Below are 19,363 nucleotides of genomic sequence, written 5' to 3' on the forward strand. Positions count from 1 at the left end.
CTATGAGGTAGCGCCGGCCACGTCGTATTTTTTTTTTCTTCTTTTTTATAAACGGCTCTTTTCAGAGCCACCTAAACGATGCATTGGCTGAATAGCAATGAGAATCTTGTACTCCGGCCGTGACCCTCTCTGTTAGCGAGAAATACCTACCAAAAAGGTGCGTTTTCACGTGCATTCGTTTCCGGACTGCCCGATTTTCCGGACGTTTTCACGGTCCCTTGAGGGTCCGGGAAATCGGACGTCGACTGTAATACTCTCACATGCAACAACACAGAGACGACGAAAAAATGCTACATATAATCATAATGAAAGCCCAATTTGGCTTGTATCAACATTGCAAACACACACTTAACCCACAGCTTTTTTTACTGCACACAACTTACATGTACTACACAGTACACTTGTCCTGCAGACTTCTCTTCACATGAACCACAGCACACATGCACAAAACACCAGCAAATATACTTGCAAACGACGACGAGACTGGCCCCACCTGCACTATTTGCAATAAGGGTTAAACAGATGTTTACAACCGCGCGCCGCTTCAGTCCCTATCCCCTCCATTCTCTCATAATCCCACATTCTGATTGGCATGCGACATGCGATGTTTTACCTAGCGACGAAAATTGGTCTCAGACCGATCGCCGCGACATGGGCTTTTTTTTCTGTCTCATGTGACAGACTTTTCGGTCACCAACAGTGTCGCCGAATGTAAATTTCCCATTGCGAAATTTAAATATATATTTACATATATTACATATATTTTGTCATATATATTTATGTCAAAAAAACGGCAAAAACATTACACGGAAGGAATTGCAAATCTGAACCTAATTACCACCCGACAAGTGGAGTGACATTTCTGTGACCAGCAGCCTCAGCTAACCCCTTGCACTCACGACTAAACAGCATGTTGCCGACTGGTAACACAAGGGTATACAAAGATTCAACACAACCTTATGTCCGCAAATTGTAGTTGCAACACGTGTAGTTATTCTTTAGAAATCATTGCAGATTATTTTTTAAAGTCCACCACACTGTGAAACACACAGAGCAAGATTTTTTGCTGCACTACATACATAGCTTTCGGAGCGTTGCCTGCTATCTATGACACAAAGCACAAGTTAATTCGCATTTTCATGAAGTATTCAAATCTCTATATCACTTTATTCTGCAGACGAAAAAAAAACACTGGCTATCAGCGAAGGAATGGCAAGGATTTTTTTTTTTCAATTTCACGCAAGAATCACAGTGTCAGTAGCATGACACCACAGTTTTTGAGAAGTTAACCGATTTTTCGGACAAGCTCGACAGGCTGTAGGTGTGAGGGAAAGCGTCGTGTGAGGGCGAGCCAAGAAGGATGTGCGTGCAGGGGCAGGGGGGAGGATGCAGGGGAGCCCGCCCGTTGCTACACACGGCCTGGCTGAGTGCATCTTCATGTGCCCTATCTTGGAAGTGTAGGCGGATACAAGTGTAGGCAAGTTGAGAAGGCTGGTGGCTTTGTGCATGCTGTGTTTTCGCGCGCCTAGTATTGGAGGTGGCGTAATCTAGTTTCGGAGAGGTGTTGAAGCGAGACAGAGCACGAAGCGCTCGCTCCCCTCTGCTTCCGCTCTTTATCGTGCCAGCGTGGCGACAGCGAGTGTCTGCAGTCATCGAGTGAGATCTGTTCATGTTTGCCTGTGCACGCGTGACACTATGCGTGTTATTTCAACTAGTAAGTGAATGTTTACAGTAACTTATACGGCTGATACAACTATCGTATAGACTCGTGTAAAGGCTGCACTCGGGCAAGGGCCGCATCCCCAACTTGGGAGCCCCAAATTTGGGAAAAGGAAATTTCCAACAAAGAAGCAACTGCATTCGAAGTCCCGATGCCACGCGCATGCATCGTCAAATTTTTTCACACTGTGCACTTTCACGTGCCACTACTAGATGGCAGGAGCTGGGGATCCAGAGTGTGCACAAGTCACCGGCTGTGAAAGCACCATTTTGACCATTACGTTCGGTCTCGTGTAAGGGCCACGCCATGAAAATTGTGAAAAAAATGTGTGGCCCTTACTTGAGTCTACACAGTACAACTCTTACTTTGTGTAGTTGTCTAATACAAGGGTTCTCAAGCATGTTGGTCCAAGGGAAACCTGCTAAGCTTCATCAAGTGCCAAGGGACCCCCCCCCCCAAAGTAAAGATGCTAGGCGTAGAGTGCAACAATGTTTGGGGCCAACGGTGGTGGTGGACAGGCTATTTTGATGGCGACATGCAACGCACATGGTGCAAACTGGGTGCAATCGTCATGAGCCAAGACATGACGAGAAAGAATGGGTTTTCAGAGCATATCACATGGAGAGACTTATACCGTTCACCGCAAGAGGTCTTAGAATTAGTGCCGACTCTACTTTGTGTACTGCAAAATCTCGTTAATGCGGATTTCACGGGACCGGAAACAAATGCCCGAATTTGAATTAACCGAATGTCGAATTATCACAGGTAAAAAGAAAAAAACAAATACCTACTACGTCAACCCGCTTTTTTTCACTGAACGAATCGGCAAATCCTGTTTCTATTTTGCACAAAAGCACTACGGAAACTGCAATTCTCGTCATCTCATATCTTATTAGAGCTCGCAGCGGCGAAGGCCTTGCGACTTCCTTCGCAGTGCGGCCGTGACACACGTCTCCATATGAAGCACAATTTTTACTACCGCGCGCACATTGTGTTTAAATGCGCATTTCTATGCTTTACCAATGAGAAAACTGCCTGTGCATCAGTCCGTCCGTCCCTCGCGTAAGATAATCGCTTTCAAGATAGAGCCCGCAGCAGCGAGCGACTTTACCTTCATGCCGCCTGCCGCTTCAACGCAAACGAAGCGGCGAACACAGCGCATGGAGTTATCAGGAGTCGGCACTGTCTGTCCGCTTCGTAGATCGATTTTAAGATACTGTCCATGCCGCCGCCGGAGTCATTTCATCACGGTTCATAATGGTTCGGCACGGATGGACAAGGAGCTAAGGAAGGAAAGAGTGGAGAAGGAAAGGCAGGGAGGTTAACCAGTTCAGCACAACCGGTTTGCTACCCTAAACATGAGAGTGGGATGAGGGGGAATGATGAACGAATGAACAACGCTGTTGGAAGTTAGCGCCTGTGTGTGTCTCCGTTCTTCTACGTCCGTGTGTTTTTTTGCACTACAAGAAGAAAATCTGCAAACACTTCTTGCCTTTTGACAACAGATATTTTCGCATTTCAGGTGGGCACATGGCCACAAAGGAATTTAAAACCGGTTGTGGCCATCATGCGAGAATGTCTCCCATCTTTTGCAGCAGAACTTTAAGGGGAGTTCCAAAGATACTGTTCCACTGATACTGTCCACGCTGCAGCATGGACAGTATCACATGTTAATCAAAGAACAGCCAAAGTTCCAATTTTTTGCTCTGAAACCTATTTATCAATGATTATAAAATAAATCTTGCCTTGCGCATACGTCACCCAAATAAACAACTTACTTGCGCAGTTTTTTTTTTAAGCCAGTAATCCGTAATTTTTGTTTTTCCTGTCGCATTTTACTGGCTCTGCATTCGAGGTAAGCCTGGAGTTTGTACGGCTGAAGAGGCAAAAGCTGCCAGTTTGTATAGCAATGCAGCAGTGCTGCTGTATTTGAGCGTGGTCTTGGCTGGCTATTCTTAGTGACGGCTCCAACGCAGGTTGCGTTGCGAGAACTGAAGGCGTGGTGCTACAGCCAGCCATGACCGCACTTAAACGCAGCCTGCAAACAGACCCCCTAGTATATCCAAAGGGTGGGAGAAATAACTAATACAGCTCTGCAGTATTTGATGTATCAGTTGTCAGACTGGCATACATCTGTGTATTTTCTTGCTATGTCTCGCTGCACAGAACGATAGCAGTTATCGCCTGCCACACGACACCGAGATACCCCATGAAATGCAACTATTAAATGTCAACTAATTCCCCAACCATGTAGGCAAAAGCCAGTGCCATGCAACAGCCGGCATCAAGAAAAACAAAACCAGCAGCGCCATTCCCTGCTCAAAACAAAAATAAGTGGCAACAGGATGGTGCAGAACAGTAGCTCACTTGCAGACGAAGCCGTAGATGTTCTCCTTAGGTGTCCACGGCTGTTCTCCGGACTCGCCCGTCTCAAGCAGGTAGTACGCCTCGTTGCGCTCGCGCACCACCTCCTCCAGGTTGTTCATGCTCTCCTTCACCTGGAATACATCACAAAATAAAAACATACTGAATAACATTCCTGATGCATTCCCATAATTTGTTTTTCAACCAGTATTGCACAAAAGTAATCTGGGTTCCGTAACGATCTTTACAGAATGAATGCAATTGAAGTCGGCTTTAACGAACAGGCTAACATGCTAAAAGTAGTTCAATCTATTGCGTAATTGTATACAGCAGAATCTCGTTCATACGGTCTTCACGGGAACCGGGAAATAAAGCGTATCATGCGAAAATCGTATCATCCAACGTGTTAGCCAACCAAATCGTATTATTGGGAAAAGCAAAAGAAACGAATTATCCGGAAAAATGTATTATACAGAATCGTATCAAGGAGATTCCACTGTGTACCTAAACTCGCTGATAATGAATTTAACCAAATTTTTGTGATGCGTTCATTATATACAAATTTGCTATGTCGCACCAAGGAAAAAAGCATGGAAGGAATCGATTTATTCGGGGTGTGCGAATATTGTATTCCCAGTTAATATCTACTGTTGGATTTTTCAAATAAGTTCAATATATTTGGTGTAGAGACCCACACAGTGTCACGTCACATGCGTCGCGGAGTAAGTGAGCATTTGACTTCATTTTCAGCGTATAAGGACCACAGAGCGTGCAGCAGACGGGTCACCCCAGTTGATGCGGTAGCGGACTCGTCCCTGCAAGTGCTCCCTGACGTCAACACTATGCTTGGATGACACACACAGTGCCCAAACGCCCCAATTAGCAGAACGGCACCGCGTTGTCCAGGCCGCCTCTGTTGGTGCAAAGTTCGTCCAGGTCTACACGACCGATGGTAATGATAACACGACATGGACAGAGGAAATGGCAACATAAACAGCGGGTTTTTCGTAAAGTGTAAAGAGTGGACCAATTAGCTGTTGATAGGCAAAGCGCGAACTTGACGCGACCCTCTCCAGATTGTACAATCTTTGACAGGTGGCAAATCACGCCGAACCTGACAATGAAATGGAGCAGACGGCATCTGCTCTTTACTGTCGGCGCTGGCAACGCTAGTCAAATGATGCATGGTCCTTTCACCTGTCGGGCAAATTGGCCTTACGATAGCCCACCTGCCACAAAGTTGGGATATCCCTCCTGCATTTTGGAGAAAAACTGGAAAGCAAAACTTTCTATGCAATAAATAAAATACTGCCACAAAACACAGGTCCACTATTACAGCGAAACTGTTTATGGCTAGGGTTCCGTGGATTTTTCGTGTGCGCAAGCAACATCTCAGGTCCCACGCAAACGTGCTTCGTCATCTTCTTCCACAGCTGGCTCGTCAGCGTCCCTCCGATGCGCATTTTGAGTGGATTAGTTATCAATACGCTCCATTTTCAAGATCAGTAGACTCCCAGGTAGATAACAAAGGTTTCTCAAAGATTTGCCACTGTGCGACCCATGTCGGCCATGTCTATGTTCGCACCACCCTCTCTGTGTCAACGTTCCAAGCGCTTGTGTACCTAGTTTCCTTTCCTTCCACTCTCCCGTGGTGGCGGTATATAAACAAACCACAAAGACAAGTTGCCATTCTCCATATTGAATTTCACTTCACTTCTATCATCGTAATGGGGAGGCCACGTATAGTCTCGACTCCCAAGGAACAACGTGCCTATGAACAGCGACGGCAAGAACAGATGCAAGAGCGCAATCGGCGCTGGCGGGCCGCAAACACCAATGGTCCACCGATCAAGACAAATAATGACCACCGATCAAGACGATAAATGTGGTCGTACCTTTGTTCATAATTCTGTGTCGTGTGCTAAACAGCTTCACTGGTCATCCACCTTGACAGAGTGGAATGGCTCATGATTTTAAACAGAGAACCTCATCGGTATTTAGTACAAACAGCATCATTATTTAATTAGTTTCAGAGGAAAGAAAGCACTTGATTCTATTCAATATAAATTTCACTGATAAAAAATATTTTCCAGACCTTCATATACTAGATCTGAGCTGCAATCAGTGCTGGCATACAAATTTAGAGGTACCTTTAATAGGAGCAGACCGTAGTGTATGTCTTGGCTTCTATGTACCGTCGTTACTGATAGCTTGCTAGATTCTTGTTATGCAATGCTAGGAGACTTCCGAGCATGATTTTTTTTTGGGTATTTAATATTTGATTTAATGTACGGCTTTTGTTTTTCTCGGTTCAATATTTGATTCAAATCTACAATTCATTATTCGCCCACCCCTACTATTTATGGAAAACCAAACTATGGTGGTGGGCAATAACGTCTGCCTGTGCCTAGAACCATTTGTCAGTTTCACAAAGAATGACGTTCTCAATGCGCGAGTTGCTGTACCCCAGTTGTACCGGCCCACTTCTCCCAAATTTCGGCACAATACCAGCACGGCACATCCACCGCAGAATGTCTATCCTGAATTGCAAGCTAGTCGGTACATACTCGAAAGGGAAAACAGCGCGAAAAAACACGACAAGAAGACAAGGAGGGGTTGTGTTTTTTCGTGCTGTTTTCCCTTTCGAGTCTATCCTGAAGCGTCAGGCAATGTGGCTCCTCACATTCACGGGTTTGATCGATACATCCAACATCCAGTTTGTTATGGGAAAGCTACTTTGCATAAGTATCAGTCAAAAAGTCTCGCGTTTTTTATATAGACAATAATTAGCTTAATCCAGATTTGTTATATTCGCGTTGCACTGACATACAGTCGAATCCTGACATACCAAACTCGAAGGGGATCGCGAAATAGTTCGATATATGAATAATTCGACATATAAAATAAAAATTTAACTAAAAAAATTTCAAGTGAATTTTACAGCTGTTCGTTATATATGTGATGATTCGGTACATCCAGGTTCGGCTGACAGAAAACATACAGAAGTGGCACGTATGTAGATTTTTTTTTTCACTAACGTAGACACTGTTACTACAGCTTAATTACACGAAGGTGAAAGGAACGGCATTGAGTGTAGCAACTGCTGTTACCGCCAAATCTTAGTGCTACTACACAGATGTACCGTTGCAGTGCAGTAGTCGCAATGTTCAGGACATTAAGAATTGGAGAACCTAAATGCTCACTTCATTGGACCTGTTCATGTACATGGAACAACGCATGCACTCTGTAAGGACAAAACTAGTGCGCAGTCAATGACCATCATAGGAAGTCCAACAACTTCCATAGGCATTATTTACATTATTAAAGGAATTACGGAAAATGTTTTGGGACACTGGAAATGAATGAATGGCAGATAAACCATTCAACTTGCTAGGCAATTCTGCTTACGAACATCCAAGACATACATCCTTCCTGTACATGCAGCAGGAAGTACACATCACTCAAATGGCAAACTGCTCTTTTTTTTTAGAACTTTCTGACGTCTGCGCCGCATATTTATTTCAGGTACTCCCAAGGCCTGAAGGCATTACAGAGAAAAGCGATAGAATAACAAATATACAAGCAGTAAACGTTAACGAAAAAGCATGGTGTAAAGCAGTCTGGAAGTTATTGGAATCAGGGGTCATATTCCGAAATGTTCCACTTTGGAGATAGTCATGTTCAGTAAATCAACTACCCGTGACGTCAGCATGCACTACCAACACGCGCACTCGAATACTTTGCAACACACGAGAGAGCGCACCGTGCGAGTGCAGAGCGGCTCGGGTGCGTTGTTTTCAAATGTATCGGCCGCAGTACGACACAGGCATGTCCGTTTATTCAATGCATGTCGGGAGCACCCAATGACACCGTGATGTCAAAATGACGTGCACCGGAACTACTAGATGGTGTGATTTAATTTCCAGTTTTGCTCAACCAGCCAATGAGCGCGCGCCTAAGGGCGAAAGGCAAACTATCGTCGAAGTGTAACTTTTCAGAATATGGCCCCAGATTGCAGCAATGGAAGGAGGAAGGTGACTCCAGTCAATACTTGTCCTAGTGTGCTTAAAATAGAATTCCCTTGGAAGTAATCAGCATGGGAGCTATAGAGGCCAATTGTAAAGCTTTGCCAACAAAAAGCTCTTGAATTTAGCTTGCATGAGTGCAGTAACGAGCAGTCAAGTTTATATAAGTTTAGTCCCATTCACACATGGACATACTGAATGGCATTAATGCTTAATGCCATTTGAGGAGTAATGCGTTCTCACAACTCATCCGGCCGTCGAATGCCTGCTCTCTCTCCCAATGTCAACAGTTATGGGTGCACTTGAAAGATACATTTTTGAAGTAAACAGAAATAATTCTACACAAAATACATCTCTTATTATTTTTAGTGCTCTTTTTTGAACCTGCTATATATTTTATTTTTGGATGTCAAGACTGTCAAACAAACTTGCTGCTTTCGCTGCAGCTATCGTCTTTGCAACATTTAATGTCATTAAAAATATGTGCGTAGCAGTAACTTCAAATAATGGCATCAAGAAACTTATAAGCTCCTAGATAGTTAATGTCAGTGTGACATGGATATTTCCACGCGTCTTCAAAAGGGGCTGACGACGTTTATTGGGAGCGGCTGGGCTCTGGCGAAAACAGCGGCGAGAGGCAACTATCGAGCGGGGCGGTTAGCACGCGCACTTCTTTCTTCTTGCGCCTCTGCGCTTGCCCTATGCCCACTACTACAGGTGACAATATTATACCTGGCTGTACACAAGCACAGTTAGGCACAAAAATACACCGATATGCTTTCCTGGTAACTTTCAAAATGATGGTACCGAACTGACTGTGAATACAGTTTTCTCGACTCATTATTACAACTTTTCAACAATCCCCACTGAGGCCAAGGAATCAGTGAAGGCAGGGGCTACTCCATTCAGGACACATTGGTGACTAGTCATCTTTGCTGATAGAAAACGGAGACCAGAAGACAGGCTATAGCACGCTGGCATGTCAAGACTTACCTTGTCGATACGCTCAGGATTTGGGAAGAGCTCCACCTCACGCTTCGCTGCCTCCTCCATGGTGAGCAGCATGTTCTTTTCTTTGAGCAAAATGTACCTACAGAGGGTCACAAAAGAACAAAAAAAAATGAAGCCACGACAAGCGAACATAACCATGTCGTGCCAAAGTGACAACCAAGCGTCAAAGTTCTGCAAACAACTTGTACCTGCCACACAGAGTATGAAATGAAATTGCGCCCCTGACAACTTCCCCTTCATGAAGAAACAACCAAAGAATTGCAGTTTTCTTCGAAGACGAAGCATTGAAAGCGATAGGATGGTTTAGCATCTCAGAAAGGTAGCCTGATGAGGAGCACTGCCAACGGCGTTGCAGGCGTATATTTTCAGTATTATTCACATTATTTAAAATAGTTTTTCAATATATGTGTGATTTCTTCAGAGCGCTGGTGTAAGTGGTGGCGGACTTTACGAGGACAAGCAAGACATGAAAATTAAGTTGCTTCTTCTTCTTCTTTCTGCAGTTTTACGTGCCAAAACCAGTTCTGATTATGAGGCACGCCATAGTGGAGGGCTCCGGATTAATTTTGACCACCTGGGGTTCTTTAACGTGCACTACAACGCAAGCACACGGGCGTTTTTGCATTTCGCCTCCATCGAGATGCGGCCGCTGCGGCCGGGAAAAATTAAGTTGCTAATCAACTAAAATCACTTAACTGACCATTTCACTGTTGGATTTAGACAGCTCATCGAAAGAGGAAAATTGAAGCGTGCTGTCCTTACATGCCACATCAACATTTATATCTTAAAAAGTACAATTTCCTTAGCAGTTGTAGCGCGACCAATTGGGGCCCTCGGTGCATGCAAACCAAGCTTGTAGCCTGAGGAGAGCGTGCGGCCACGCTCCGAAGCAGAGGTCAGTGGGAGACGTCACTCAGCAGCAGAGAGTGAGCACGCATGGCAGCCATCTACATGACGCCACTCAAGTGATTAGTCATCGATAGTATGAAGCAGTGTTGCTCAGTCACGGCACGCAGCTGCACTGATTGAGCACTGCGCCGCATATTGCAGAAATGCCACGGAGTGGACGTGAAATACAGAGCTAGCGTGTGGGCAGTGCTCAATAAGCACAAAAGAGAAAAACTCACTGGACGGTTACGAGGTTGTAACGCGAATGTTTAAGTATTAGCTGTGGTGCAGGCTAGGCATCTTTTCTCCCCGTCTTGAGCTCGTCGAATCGCTTGGGGGTCTGAATGCCCTGCTTCCTCCTGGACATTTGAGTGTGAAGGATGTTTTACAGTGTTCTCGGTTATACTACTACGCTCCTCTCCAATGCTCGAGTGATGGCCTGCTTTCTAAGCATACACTGGCACAGCCGGGTTTGCAGCTGCACGGCGAGCGAGGCACAGCCACCGTTGTCATACCATCGTCATCATACAGTCATTGTCTTGCTTGTCATACCATCATCGTGATGCCGTCATGTGCTCATTCCATCATCGTTCCAGCTTCATCATCCAACTTTCGTCATCCTGTCGTCGTCATGCTGTTGTCGAACAATCATTATCATTTCAGATTTGTCATCCCATTCCCATTATGCCTTCTTCGTTGCATTGCCGCCATTCCTTCTTTGCCATTCCATCGTAATCGTGGTGTCGCCATTCAATCGTGATCATGCTATCATCGTCATGCTGTCATTGTCATGCATTCATTGTCATGTCATTATACTGTTACCGGTACTCTCAACACCATGACCATAACACAACAAAACTTTGATACTGCAGGCACAATCAGTAGGTTTCACCACGCCAGATACACGAATGGCAAGACACTCTCGGTGGTGTTATAGGGAGCCGAACTTTGCTTCCCGTCACCAAACACTTCTCTCTAATTGGCGGAAGTACCTTTTGGTGCGTCTTTCACCTTTCTCACATGCGACTGTCGCTGCAGACAGTGGCAACAATGTGAAAACGAGCAAGAAACTAAGAAAAGCTAATGTTTTATTTTTGAAGGGTGGTGCTATTCTGAAAGAAGTAATACTTGTTCCTTGTGGCAGGAGTGTATCCTGAAGAAGCCGCAATCTCTGACTCTTGACTAAGGCTTCCTGTTCTGGTACGCCATGACATCAGTTTCAAACCCCTCATTGATTATTCAAGAACATTCGTGCCTTTCTGGAAGCGCAGACACACTTGCCAAAAAGCAATTAAGGACACTCTTCAATACAGGAAGGTAAAGTACACACTGAAACGAACATTGAGCTTGTTACAAATGTGCAGCTAAACTGGCGTTTCTGTTCGCAGCAACATAAGCAATAACCATATCAACTTTCTTCAGCAATTATGTCACTGTCGTAGCCACGTGAATGCTGAACAGAAACACTGAACAGATGTTACCTCTCCCAAAACAGCACCAACCTTTAAGACTCGCAAATTAGCCAGCTCGTCTTTTTCTCTTTTATTCTTAATGCGCACTGCCCTCACGCTTGCAGCGTTATTTCAGATCCACCTCGTGACAGTTCTGCGATATGCTGCCTAGTGCTCCGACAATCAATGCATCCAAGCGACGTGGTCGAGTAACGCCGCTCCATGCTTTCGATGACTAATCACTTGAGCTGTGCCATGCAAGTGCTGGCCGCACTCGCTGGCTTTCCATCGCTGAGCGACATCTTCAAGTGAAGTCTGCCGAGGGCATGGATGCGCACACTCCTCAGCCTCCGAGTTTCAGTTTCGTGTGTACCCTATAGGGCCCCAATTCTTCGTGCTACAACTGCTAGGGGAATCACAATTTTCAATATCTAAAAACTGATTTGGCATCTACAGACAGCTTGCTTCAATTTCTTTATTACAATGAGCCATCTAAATATAACAAGTAAAGAAAGTTAAAAAATTCACTAACCCTTTAATTGAGATGCATCACCCATCCTCTGACATCCACTTACACCAGGGCTCTGAAGAAATCATACTTCGATCTCAAAATTTTTAAATCACACTTAAACGTCTATGCTGAAACACCTGGTATATTCCTACACTTTACACTTGATTCACCATGTATATCATGTTAAGAAACTGAAAAGCCTCCTTGGTATGTGACCAATAAACTGGAACAAACCTTAATTATTCTTATTAATGGTTAGGTTAGGTTTTTATTTCTGTAATTTTTTTACGTATGCGTGCATAGATAAATGCATTATGTATTTAGACGTCATGGTTGTTCCCTGGTATGATGAATAAATGATTGATTGATGATTGATTATTATTATTTCAAGAAAGTGCTCCTTCTCATAATTTTAGCTGTCACTGCTTGGTCTGTCTACTGCATGAAAAAAAGAATGCTGCAGTAATCCATGAAAAGTTGTTCAACCTTCATTTGTCCACAGTAAGAACACCTAAAAAAAAAAGCCTTTTGACAAGGATCAATGCCATTGTTTTTAATCTACGATAAATGGAACGTGCATCATGCCTGAGGCAAAGTTCTGCAAACTGGATAGCACTTTTAAAAACTGGTGTTTTGATAACCCCGAAAGTGAACAAGGCCGTCACTCTTAAGAGGTGCTGCATCATACTCAAAACTAACTGTATTGCACGTTTTCTTTTCTCCAGGCACAGCCCAAATTGCTTATACCCCCCCCCCCCCCCCCGACACAATAACTGTCCCGACAAGAAAGGTCAGCAACTCTCTCATTGATTTGATTCAGCTGATCTCTAGCCTCCTACAACCACCTGTCACATTTCACTAAACAGTGATTGATGAGACACTTCAATGAGAGAAGCCTACACACCGACATGTGCAGGTGTTCGAAAACAAAGTTCCACGCACATGTTTCCCTACGCGACTGAACGGTCTGAGAAACCTGTATGCCTAAATAAAGTAAAGAAAGTGCGCAAACTGTGAGGTTCATCTCTAACCATACTGAGTGTTTTACAAATTGCCACAATGTGCATAGCATGTGCCGCCTTACAAGTCGAAACGCATACAATGTGCTGACTGAAACCGTATAAACACATTTTCTTGCACTCAATGCCTGCTGTTGGCATTCCTTAGCAAACCCATAAGGTTCACTGGGAGTCACGATTTCTTCGCAAGGGAATTCTTGGATATTCTCAACGGATCGATAAATACTTTTTAAGTACAGTTCACATTTCTGGCAACAAATTTTGCCAGCAAGATTAAAAACAAGCTGCACCAGCCAGGCAAAACTTGGTTGATAATACTCAAGGGTCAAGTCTAAGAAAATATGAGTCACTCAAGGAAAAAGAAAAAAACAAAACATCAGGCAAGTCACTGCCATCAAACCAATGCCATCGTCCAAGTGCATAGTGAAAATTGGAGCCTTCTGCACCACGCCCATCAATTCTTCCTACACCCTCTGCTAAATTTGCAGCCCCACATTATTAAAAATATATATATATATATATATTTGCAGCACTTTAAGCCAAACAAATGCTTGGCCCTTATCGGTTTCTTTTCCAAAAACCAACATCCAACTCTAAGCAGAGCACAAATACTGACTTTACTACAATGTCTCAATGCTTTCCAAACACAAGTTCAAATGAAATGACGGAGTCTTCATGCTACACACATAATAACAGCATCTGTAAAAAAAAAAAAAAAAATGGTGCCTCCAGTTTTCACTAGCAGGTCACAATGCATTAGTCACCACAGACTTTGTGCAAATGTTCTGGTAAGGAAAACGTTAAGCAAATGCGGTACTTATTATTGCCACAAGCGCTTTCACTTGCGAATTTGTCACTGACCTCTCCTTTTTTTCTTTTTTACTACAACAAAACATAATTGGTTCACGGTATGTAAATGAATTGAGTCCTATTATACAGTAACTAAGAAAAAGGTACAGTAACAAGACTACTCGCAAGGCCACACACCAAAGTTTGTGAAGGTCCGAATTGCTTTTGATCCGAAGCTCGTCCTTGCTCCAGGACTTTCCTGCAGGCAACACAGAAAAACAACTTGTAATTTGCTATCTTCTGTCAGTGCACTAAATGCAAGCAGCAGCAGGAAACAAACAAGTAAAAATTGCTACAAACTGAAGCTTCAGTTAATGTAATGTCTGGAGGCACTTAGGAACCCATAGAAATGGAAACAGTGGAGTAAGTGGATATGAGCACACGAAGGGTGAAGGGCACTGCAGTCGCTGATGAGTCACTTTTGCTTGAGCCATATGCTAAATGCCGGGACTTCCTATTTCGATCCGCCAGTGCCTACACGTGTCTTCAGGTGAGACTAAACTATTCTGACAGACAGGAAATAGGTTGCCAAACAAGTCCTTCACGTGCTCTAGCTCTCCGCAATGGATGTGTAGCCAAAGCTTCCACGTCCCAGAATTGCCACACAAGCAACAGCACCACAGTGCAGCTTTTCCCCCATAGGAGATTGTAAGAACCTCTATTGTGACAAATGACATGGCCTTAGGTAGTAAATGGTTCAATACAACTTGACTGCATATGCAGATGATATCTGAAAAGAACTGAATTAAAACATAGCACGAAGTAAGGACTGCTCTTTCTTCGGAAAAGTTTGAGCCAAGTTTACTATATTGTGTCAAGAAATGCTACGTGGGCAGAGAAAGTACTGAGAAGGGTGATACCAAGCCTGCCTGGTGGCAGGTAATCTAGAGTGACTCCCGCAGATCTTGCCCGAAGTCACAGCTTACAAGGCTTCCTTACTTCAACTGGGGAAAGAACCCATCGCTTAGTGCGATGGTTGCTTACACTACTTAAGGTGTGGTCTGGCAACCTCTGAAAGTGGGACCATTTCTTGCGGCCTTGATTGGTTTCCCCTGGCATCGACCTCAATACCTGATGTCAGGCCCATCCCCCACATTTTTCCAATCTGCGAGTGGCCATCGCATGGCGGAACCATTACAGTTAAATTTTAACGCGATAGCATTAAAGGCCCCGTGTCGCAGAAAATCCGCCGTCGGTGTCGCTCTCGGCGTCTGCTGCCAAGACAATCATCTCGAACCACCCCAACCATGCAAGCCCTTTCGCGTGGTGCAGAGGTGCTGGTTAACTAATCAAATTTCTCAACGTAACATGCTTCAGAAAAATTGTAAAGTATGACTTAACTCCAACCTACAGACGTGACAGCGTCGGATTGTAATTTTAATTTACGAGCAAACATAATTCTCTTACACGGAAACTCAAACACAAGCCCCTTTTCCAGCATTTCTACCACTCATACAGCGGCACGCCGTGGTTTTCTCCTTGCAAAAATACCATCCAGATTGCGCTCGCCTCCTCGGCAGCCACATGTGGAGGCGAAGTTGGGCTAAGTTGGAGAAAAACGAAAGCTGGAGTTGCCTGGAAGCCTCATAAGCAACCAGGGATCTTTGAATGCTATCGCATACCACTCTTAAAGGTGAAGCTTGAACGTTCTCCAAATTTTTGTTTAAAGGGCCCCCTAAACCACTTTAGGGGCAGCCTTTCTTGTGTGTTGGCGAGAACCACATAATTCGTTGCACTGCATGGAGTTGGTGAGAGTAGGCGAGGACAAGGAGAGCACACCTATGAAGGAGAGTAGCCAAGGCAAGAGAGAAACCGCGGCAACAGCAAAGCCATTCATCAAACACCAGCAGATCTGTTATTAAAGCATCATCTCAAAAAATGCTTATGGTTGTACGTTCATTGTAAACTACTACACAGCTGCCACTTTGTAACAAATTTTCGAGGTCAGGGTGGTTTAGGGGTCCTTTAATACCTAGCCATATGCTCGAAGAACCCATTGAAAGATAAATCTTAGCTAGCTTATGCAAAAGTTGCAAGTTCAAAACAGGAGGGCAGGGCTGTTTGGTACTTTGCACACACGCTGCACCTGAGGCCGTATTCTGAAACGTTCGCCTAGGCGAAATTTCTTTTTTCGCCTTCAAGGTGCGCGCTGATTGGCTGGTTGAGCAAAATTGAATGACGTTGGGCTCAACCACCCAATCAGCTCATCCAATTTTGCTAAAACAGCCAATCAGCGCACGCCTGAAAGCGAAAAAAGAAATTTCGCCTAGGCGAACGTTTCAGAATACGGCCCCTGATCACTGTGAAGGTTTGCCCTGTGTGACCATACTGATTTGTTGCACAAGCGAACCTTCATTGCAACTCTAGGTACAATATGGTCATGATACTTTTGGTGTCCATCTAGACGCAGTACCCATTTTAAGGCATTGCGCTCTGCCTAGGACACCGTAATAACCCATGCCTATTGGTGAGCTTGGTCAAACCTGTAGAGCCCACTCGCACTGCTTCTATCCACAAATCGCACAAGGTTGCAAGCGATGCGGAAGGTGTCCTGTTAAATAATACCCTTGAAGCACCGTATGATACAGTCCATGGCATGTTGGTTTAGAGCAGCAAAATAGCGTTCATGACAGCTTATGTCTTGAGCACACGCCACTATAGCAGTAGATCTGCCTACACCTTTTTTCACTTTGCCGATCACCGTGGCTTCGTGTTGCCAATGAAAGCAACACGAGACTGTGGAGCAGAAGCAAACAGAACTCCATTTAAACTCCATTTCACACTTAGCAGGCAACGCCGCAGGAGCCATTCTAGTGCAGTCATAGAAGGACTCCCTCCACGCATTTCCCAGTCCATTTGGAAGCTTTGCATGGAATTAATGCTTCATATATTACAACTAAAAGTTGTCTATATAAAGTAACGTCAAATCAATTACTATTTGCACACTTTTATGCAGCCGGCATGCGACACTGTTTTAGTCATGACCACAGCAGTGTACTGCCACCCCCGCTCGGTTGGTGATAAATTCAGATCTGCTACGCCTTTCGTGTAATAAATACATTATATTTTGCAACATACAATTATGAAAGAATGTTAAATTCAACTACATGATGCATACTTATACCTTTCTTTATATGTGACACACTAGTGACACACTAGTGTGTCGTGCGAATGGGAGGAGTGAGAGGACTCTATAGCCTTCGTAGCGATGCCTGCTATGTATGAAATGAAGTTTTAGGCATGCACTGCTCAAATTTTTTTTTTTTTTTACTTCAGATACTGCGACGTCGAGCATTCACTTTTGTCCCCATTCTGCCAACCTATTTATCACTGTTCTACATGCCCCGTACATTTGCTTTCAGGCACCGAGCTTGGTAATTTGTCACAGTCACTGATGGCTTGACCATAGGAATAATTTAGAAATGTTCTAACCGACATGCTGAACAGAGTGAGAAACAAGGTGAACATAGTAATCACCGCAGAGGATTTTTGTGTTTAGAGAAGCTCACAGAGTGTAAATGGCGTTATTCAAACAATATGTATTAAGTGCACTTGGAAAATGAACAAAAAGAGAATAACAAAATGTAAATCTGCCACAAAAAAAAATCACGCTCTTCATGCTGTTCAACTCATTCAATGACGTTGGTTCAAGACACACTAGGCGACGACAACATTCCTAAGATCCAACAGCCGGAGACTGTGCCAAATAATGAAGCTGTGCACTGCAAAGAGCATGCATTGCATGAAGAACAATAATAATGAGTTGTCAGAGTGATGACGAATGTGGTTTGTGTGACATTTAAGGGCTGCGCGTGGGGATGTGTGATCTTCGCTTCTGTTTAACTGCCTTCGCCGGTCTCTCACAGCTGTGGAAAGAGAGAGAGACCTAACACTTATTTGTTGCAATGCTTCATCTGACACCACACATCTTACCACCAGGTGCGGAAGCCACGGTGACCGACATACTGATATAGGTGAAGGCAGTCCCATACCTGCCAAACTGTGAACCTTAAAATTTGTAAACATCTCATCAACATGAGGAAGGAGGAGGGGGCAGGGGGTGAGCAGCATACTCTTTTTAAAGGGACCCTGAAAATATTTTCACGGTCTTGTATAAACATACTGAGCCGTTCAAGTAGGTCCTTCTGTTCATTAGGTGATGCATTTAAGCACTCCGCTTAAAGTGTGTAATTTATTATAAGGTTTTAAAAATGTGCATCGCTACCGATTGCAGCGGCGCCACTCCTCTCAGTTTTCAGCCGCCCTATCAACATCTATCAGGCAACTATTCGAATGCGTCATCAATAATTTTTCAAACTTTATGGTGAACAAATATTGTTCATAATACTTGGAATGCTGGTTAACTTGTTTCTATGAAAAAAATGGGGGGAGGCGGGGAACTTGTAATCGTCTGCAGCTCTTAATGTGAGATGTTTCACTTACATTTCGGTGCGAATGTTTTACTGCAGCTGTACCTCACACATCGAGAAAATTTTTCAATACTGTTTCCGCAACCTTTTAAAGCGAAGCTTTCTAGGTGAACCTTTCCGAACATTGCTGACCATGGCTGCTGCTGCTGTCTTGCCAAATACTAGCTCACAAAAGGGAAGAACAGCACTCGTACAGCGAATTGGCTTATGTGTAGTCCCACCTATATTACCCCTATAGCTGTGCTGGTGGCAAGCTTTGTTCACTGGGGAATTACGCAGTGAAACTACAGACAACAGCACCTAAATAGCCTCCACTGCAACAAATATATTGTCACGAAAAGGCAATTGAAGATGTACCGGGCGTCGGCGAGACAGACAGCCTTATATAAGATGGTGTGCAAAAAACTCCTGCCAGCGTCCTCAGCTTCTACTTTTTCTTCAGCGCCCGCCTCTTGCAGAGCGCGCGTCAGTCGCAACTTCTTTCTCAGCGCTTGCTCGTGAAACTTAGCGGCATTATAACCCCGCCAAAAAAAAAGCATCGACCCGATGCTTACTAAACTAAAAAGTGGAAATGTGGAAGTCGTATGAAATCAGGTCGGCGCTGCCTTAACGTTAAGTGCGAAATACAGTTTGAGGCGAATAACATGGACAATCTCTGAGTGAGGCTGTCAATGCCGAGGCGACGCAGCACCGTCTAGAATGACCTCATAGTTCACTTCACTAATGCGGCGTATCACTTTGTAGGGTCCAAAGTACCTACTAAGCAGCTTCTCAGACAACCCCTGGTGATGAATAAGAGTTCACAGCCAGACTTGGTCACCTGGCTGGTACTCAACTTGTCTATGTCGAAGGTTGTAGCGTCGTGCGTCTGTACTCTGCTGCTTCATGATGTGTATGCGCGCGCGTTGACGAGCTTCCTCTGCGTGTTGAGTAAGTTGCTCGGCGTCGGAAGTCGGTGATGCGTCGTTGTTGTGCGGGTGCATAGCGTCTTGCGTGGTCTGGCCCGTCGCGCTCGTAGACAAGACGGAATGGTGTGAATCGTGTGGTTTCTTGAATGGCGATGTTGTACGCGAATGTAACGTACGGCAGGGCTTG

The 19,363-nt window shown here is 44.4% G+C and overlaps 1 protein-coding gene across 1 annotated transcript in view; it reads right to left on the bottom strand.

Annotated features, from left to right (window-relative positions):
• LOC119445721 (39S ribosomal protein L47, mitochondrial) overlaps positions 1-19,363 on the bottom strand; it is a 39,373-nt gene that overhangs the window by 12,956 nt on the left and 7,054 nt on the right. The window contains exons 3-5 of the mRNA XM_037710003.2: positions 13,977-14,037; positions 9,103-9,199; positions 4,088-4,218 (exon numbers count right to left, since the gene is read on the bottom strand). Of these exons, the coding sequence (XP_037565931.1) occupies positions 4,088-4,218; positions 9,103-9,199; positions 13,977-14,037 (289 nt within the window). The remainder of the gene's footprint in view (positions 1-4,087; positions 4,219-9,102; positions 9,200-13,976; positions 14,038-19,363) is intronic.

The sequence above is a fragment of the Dermacentor silvarum genome, chromosome 3, assembly GCF_013339745.2.
Source record: "Dermacentor silvarum isolate Dsil-2018 chromosome 3, BIME_Dsil_1.4, whole genome shotgun sequence".
Classification (NCBI taxonomy): domain Eukaryota; kingdom Metazoa; phylum Arthropoda; class Arachnida; order Ixodida; family Ixodidae; genus Dermacentor; species Dermacentor silvarum.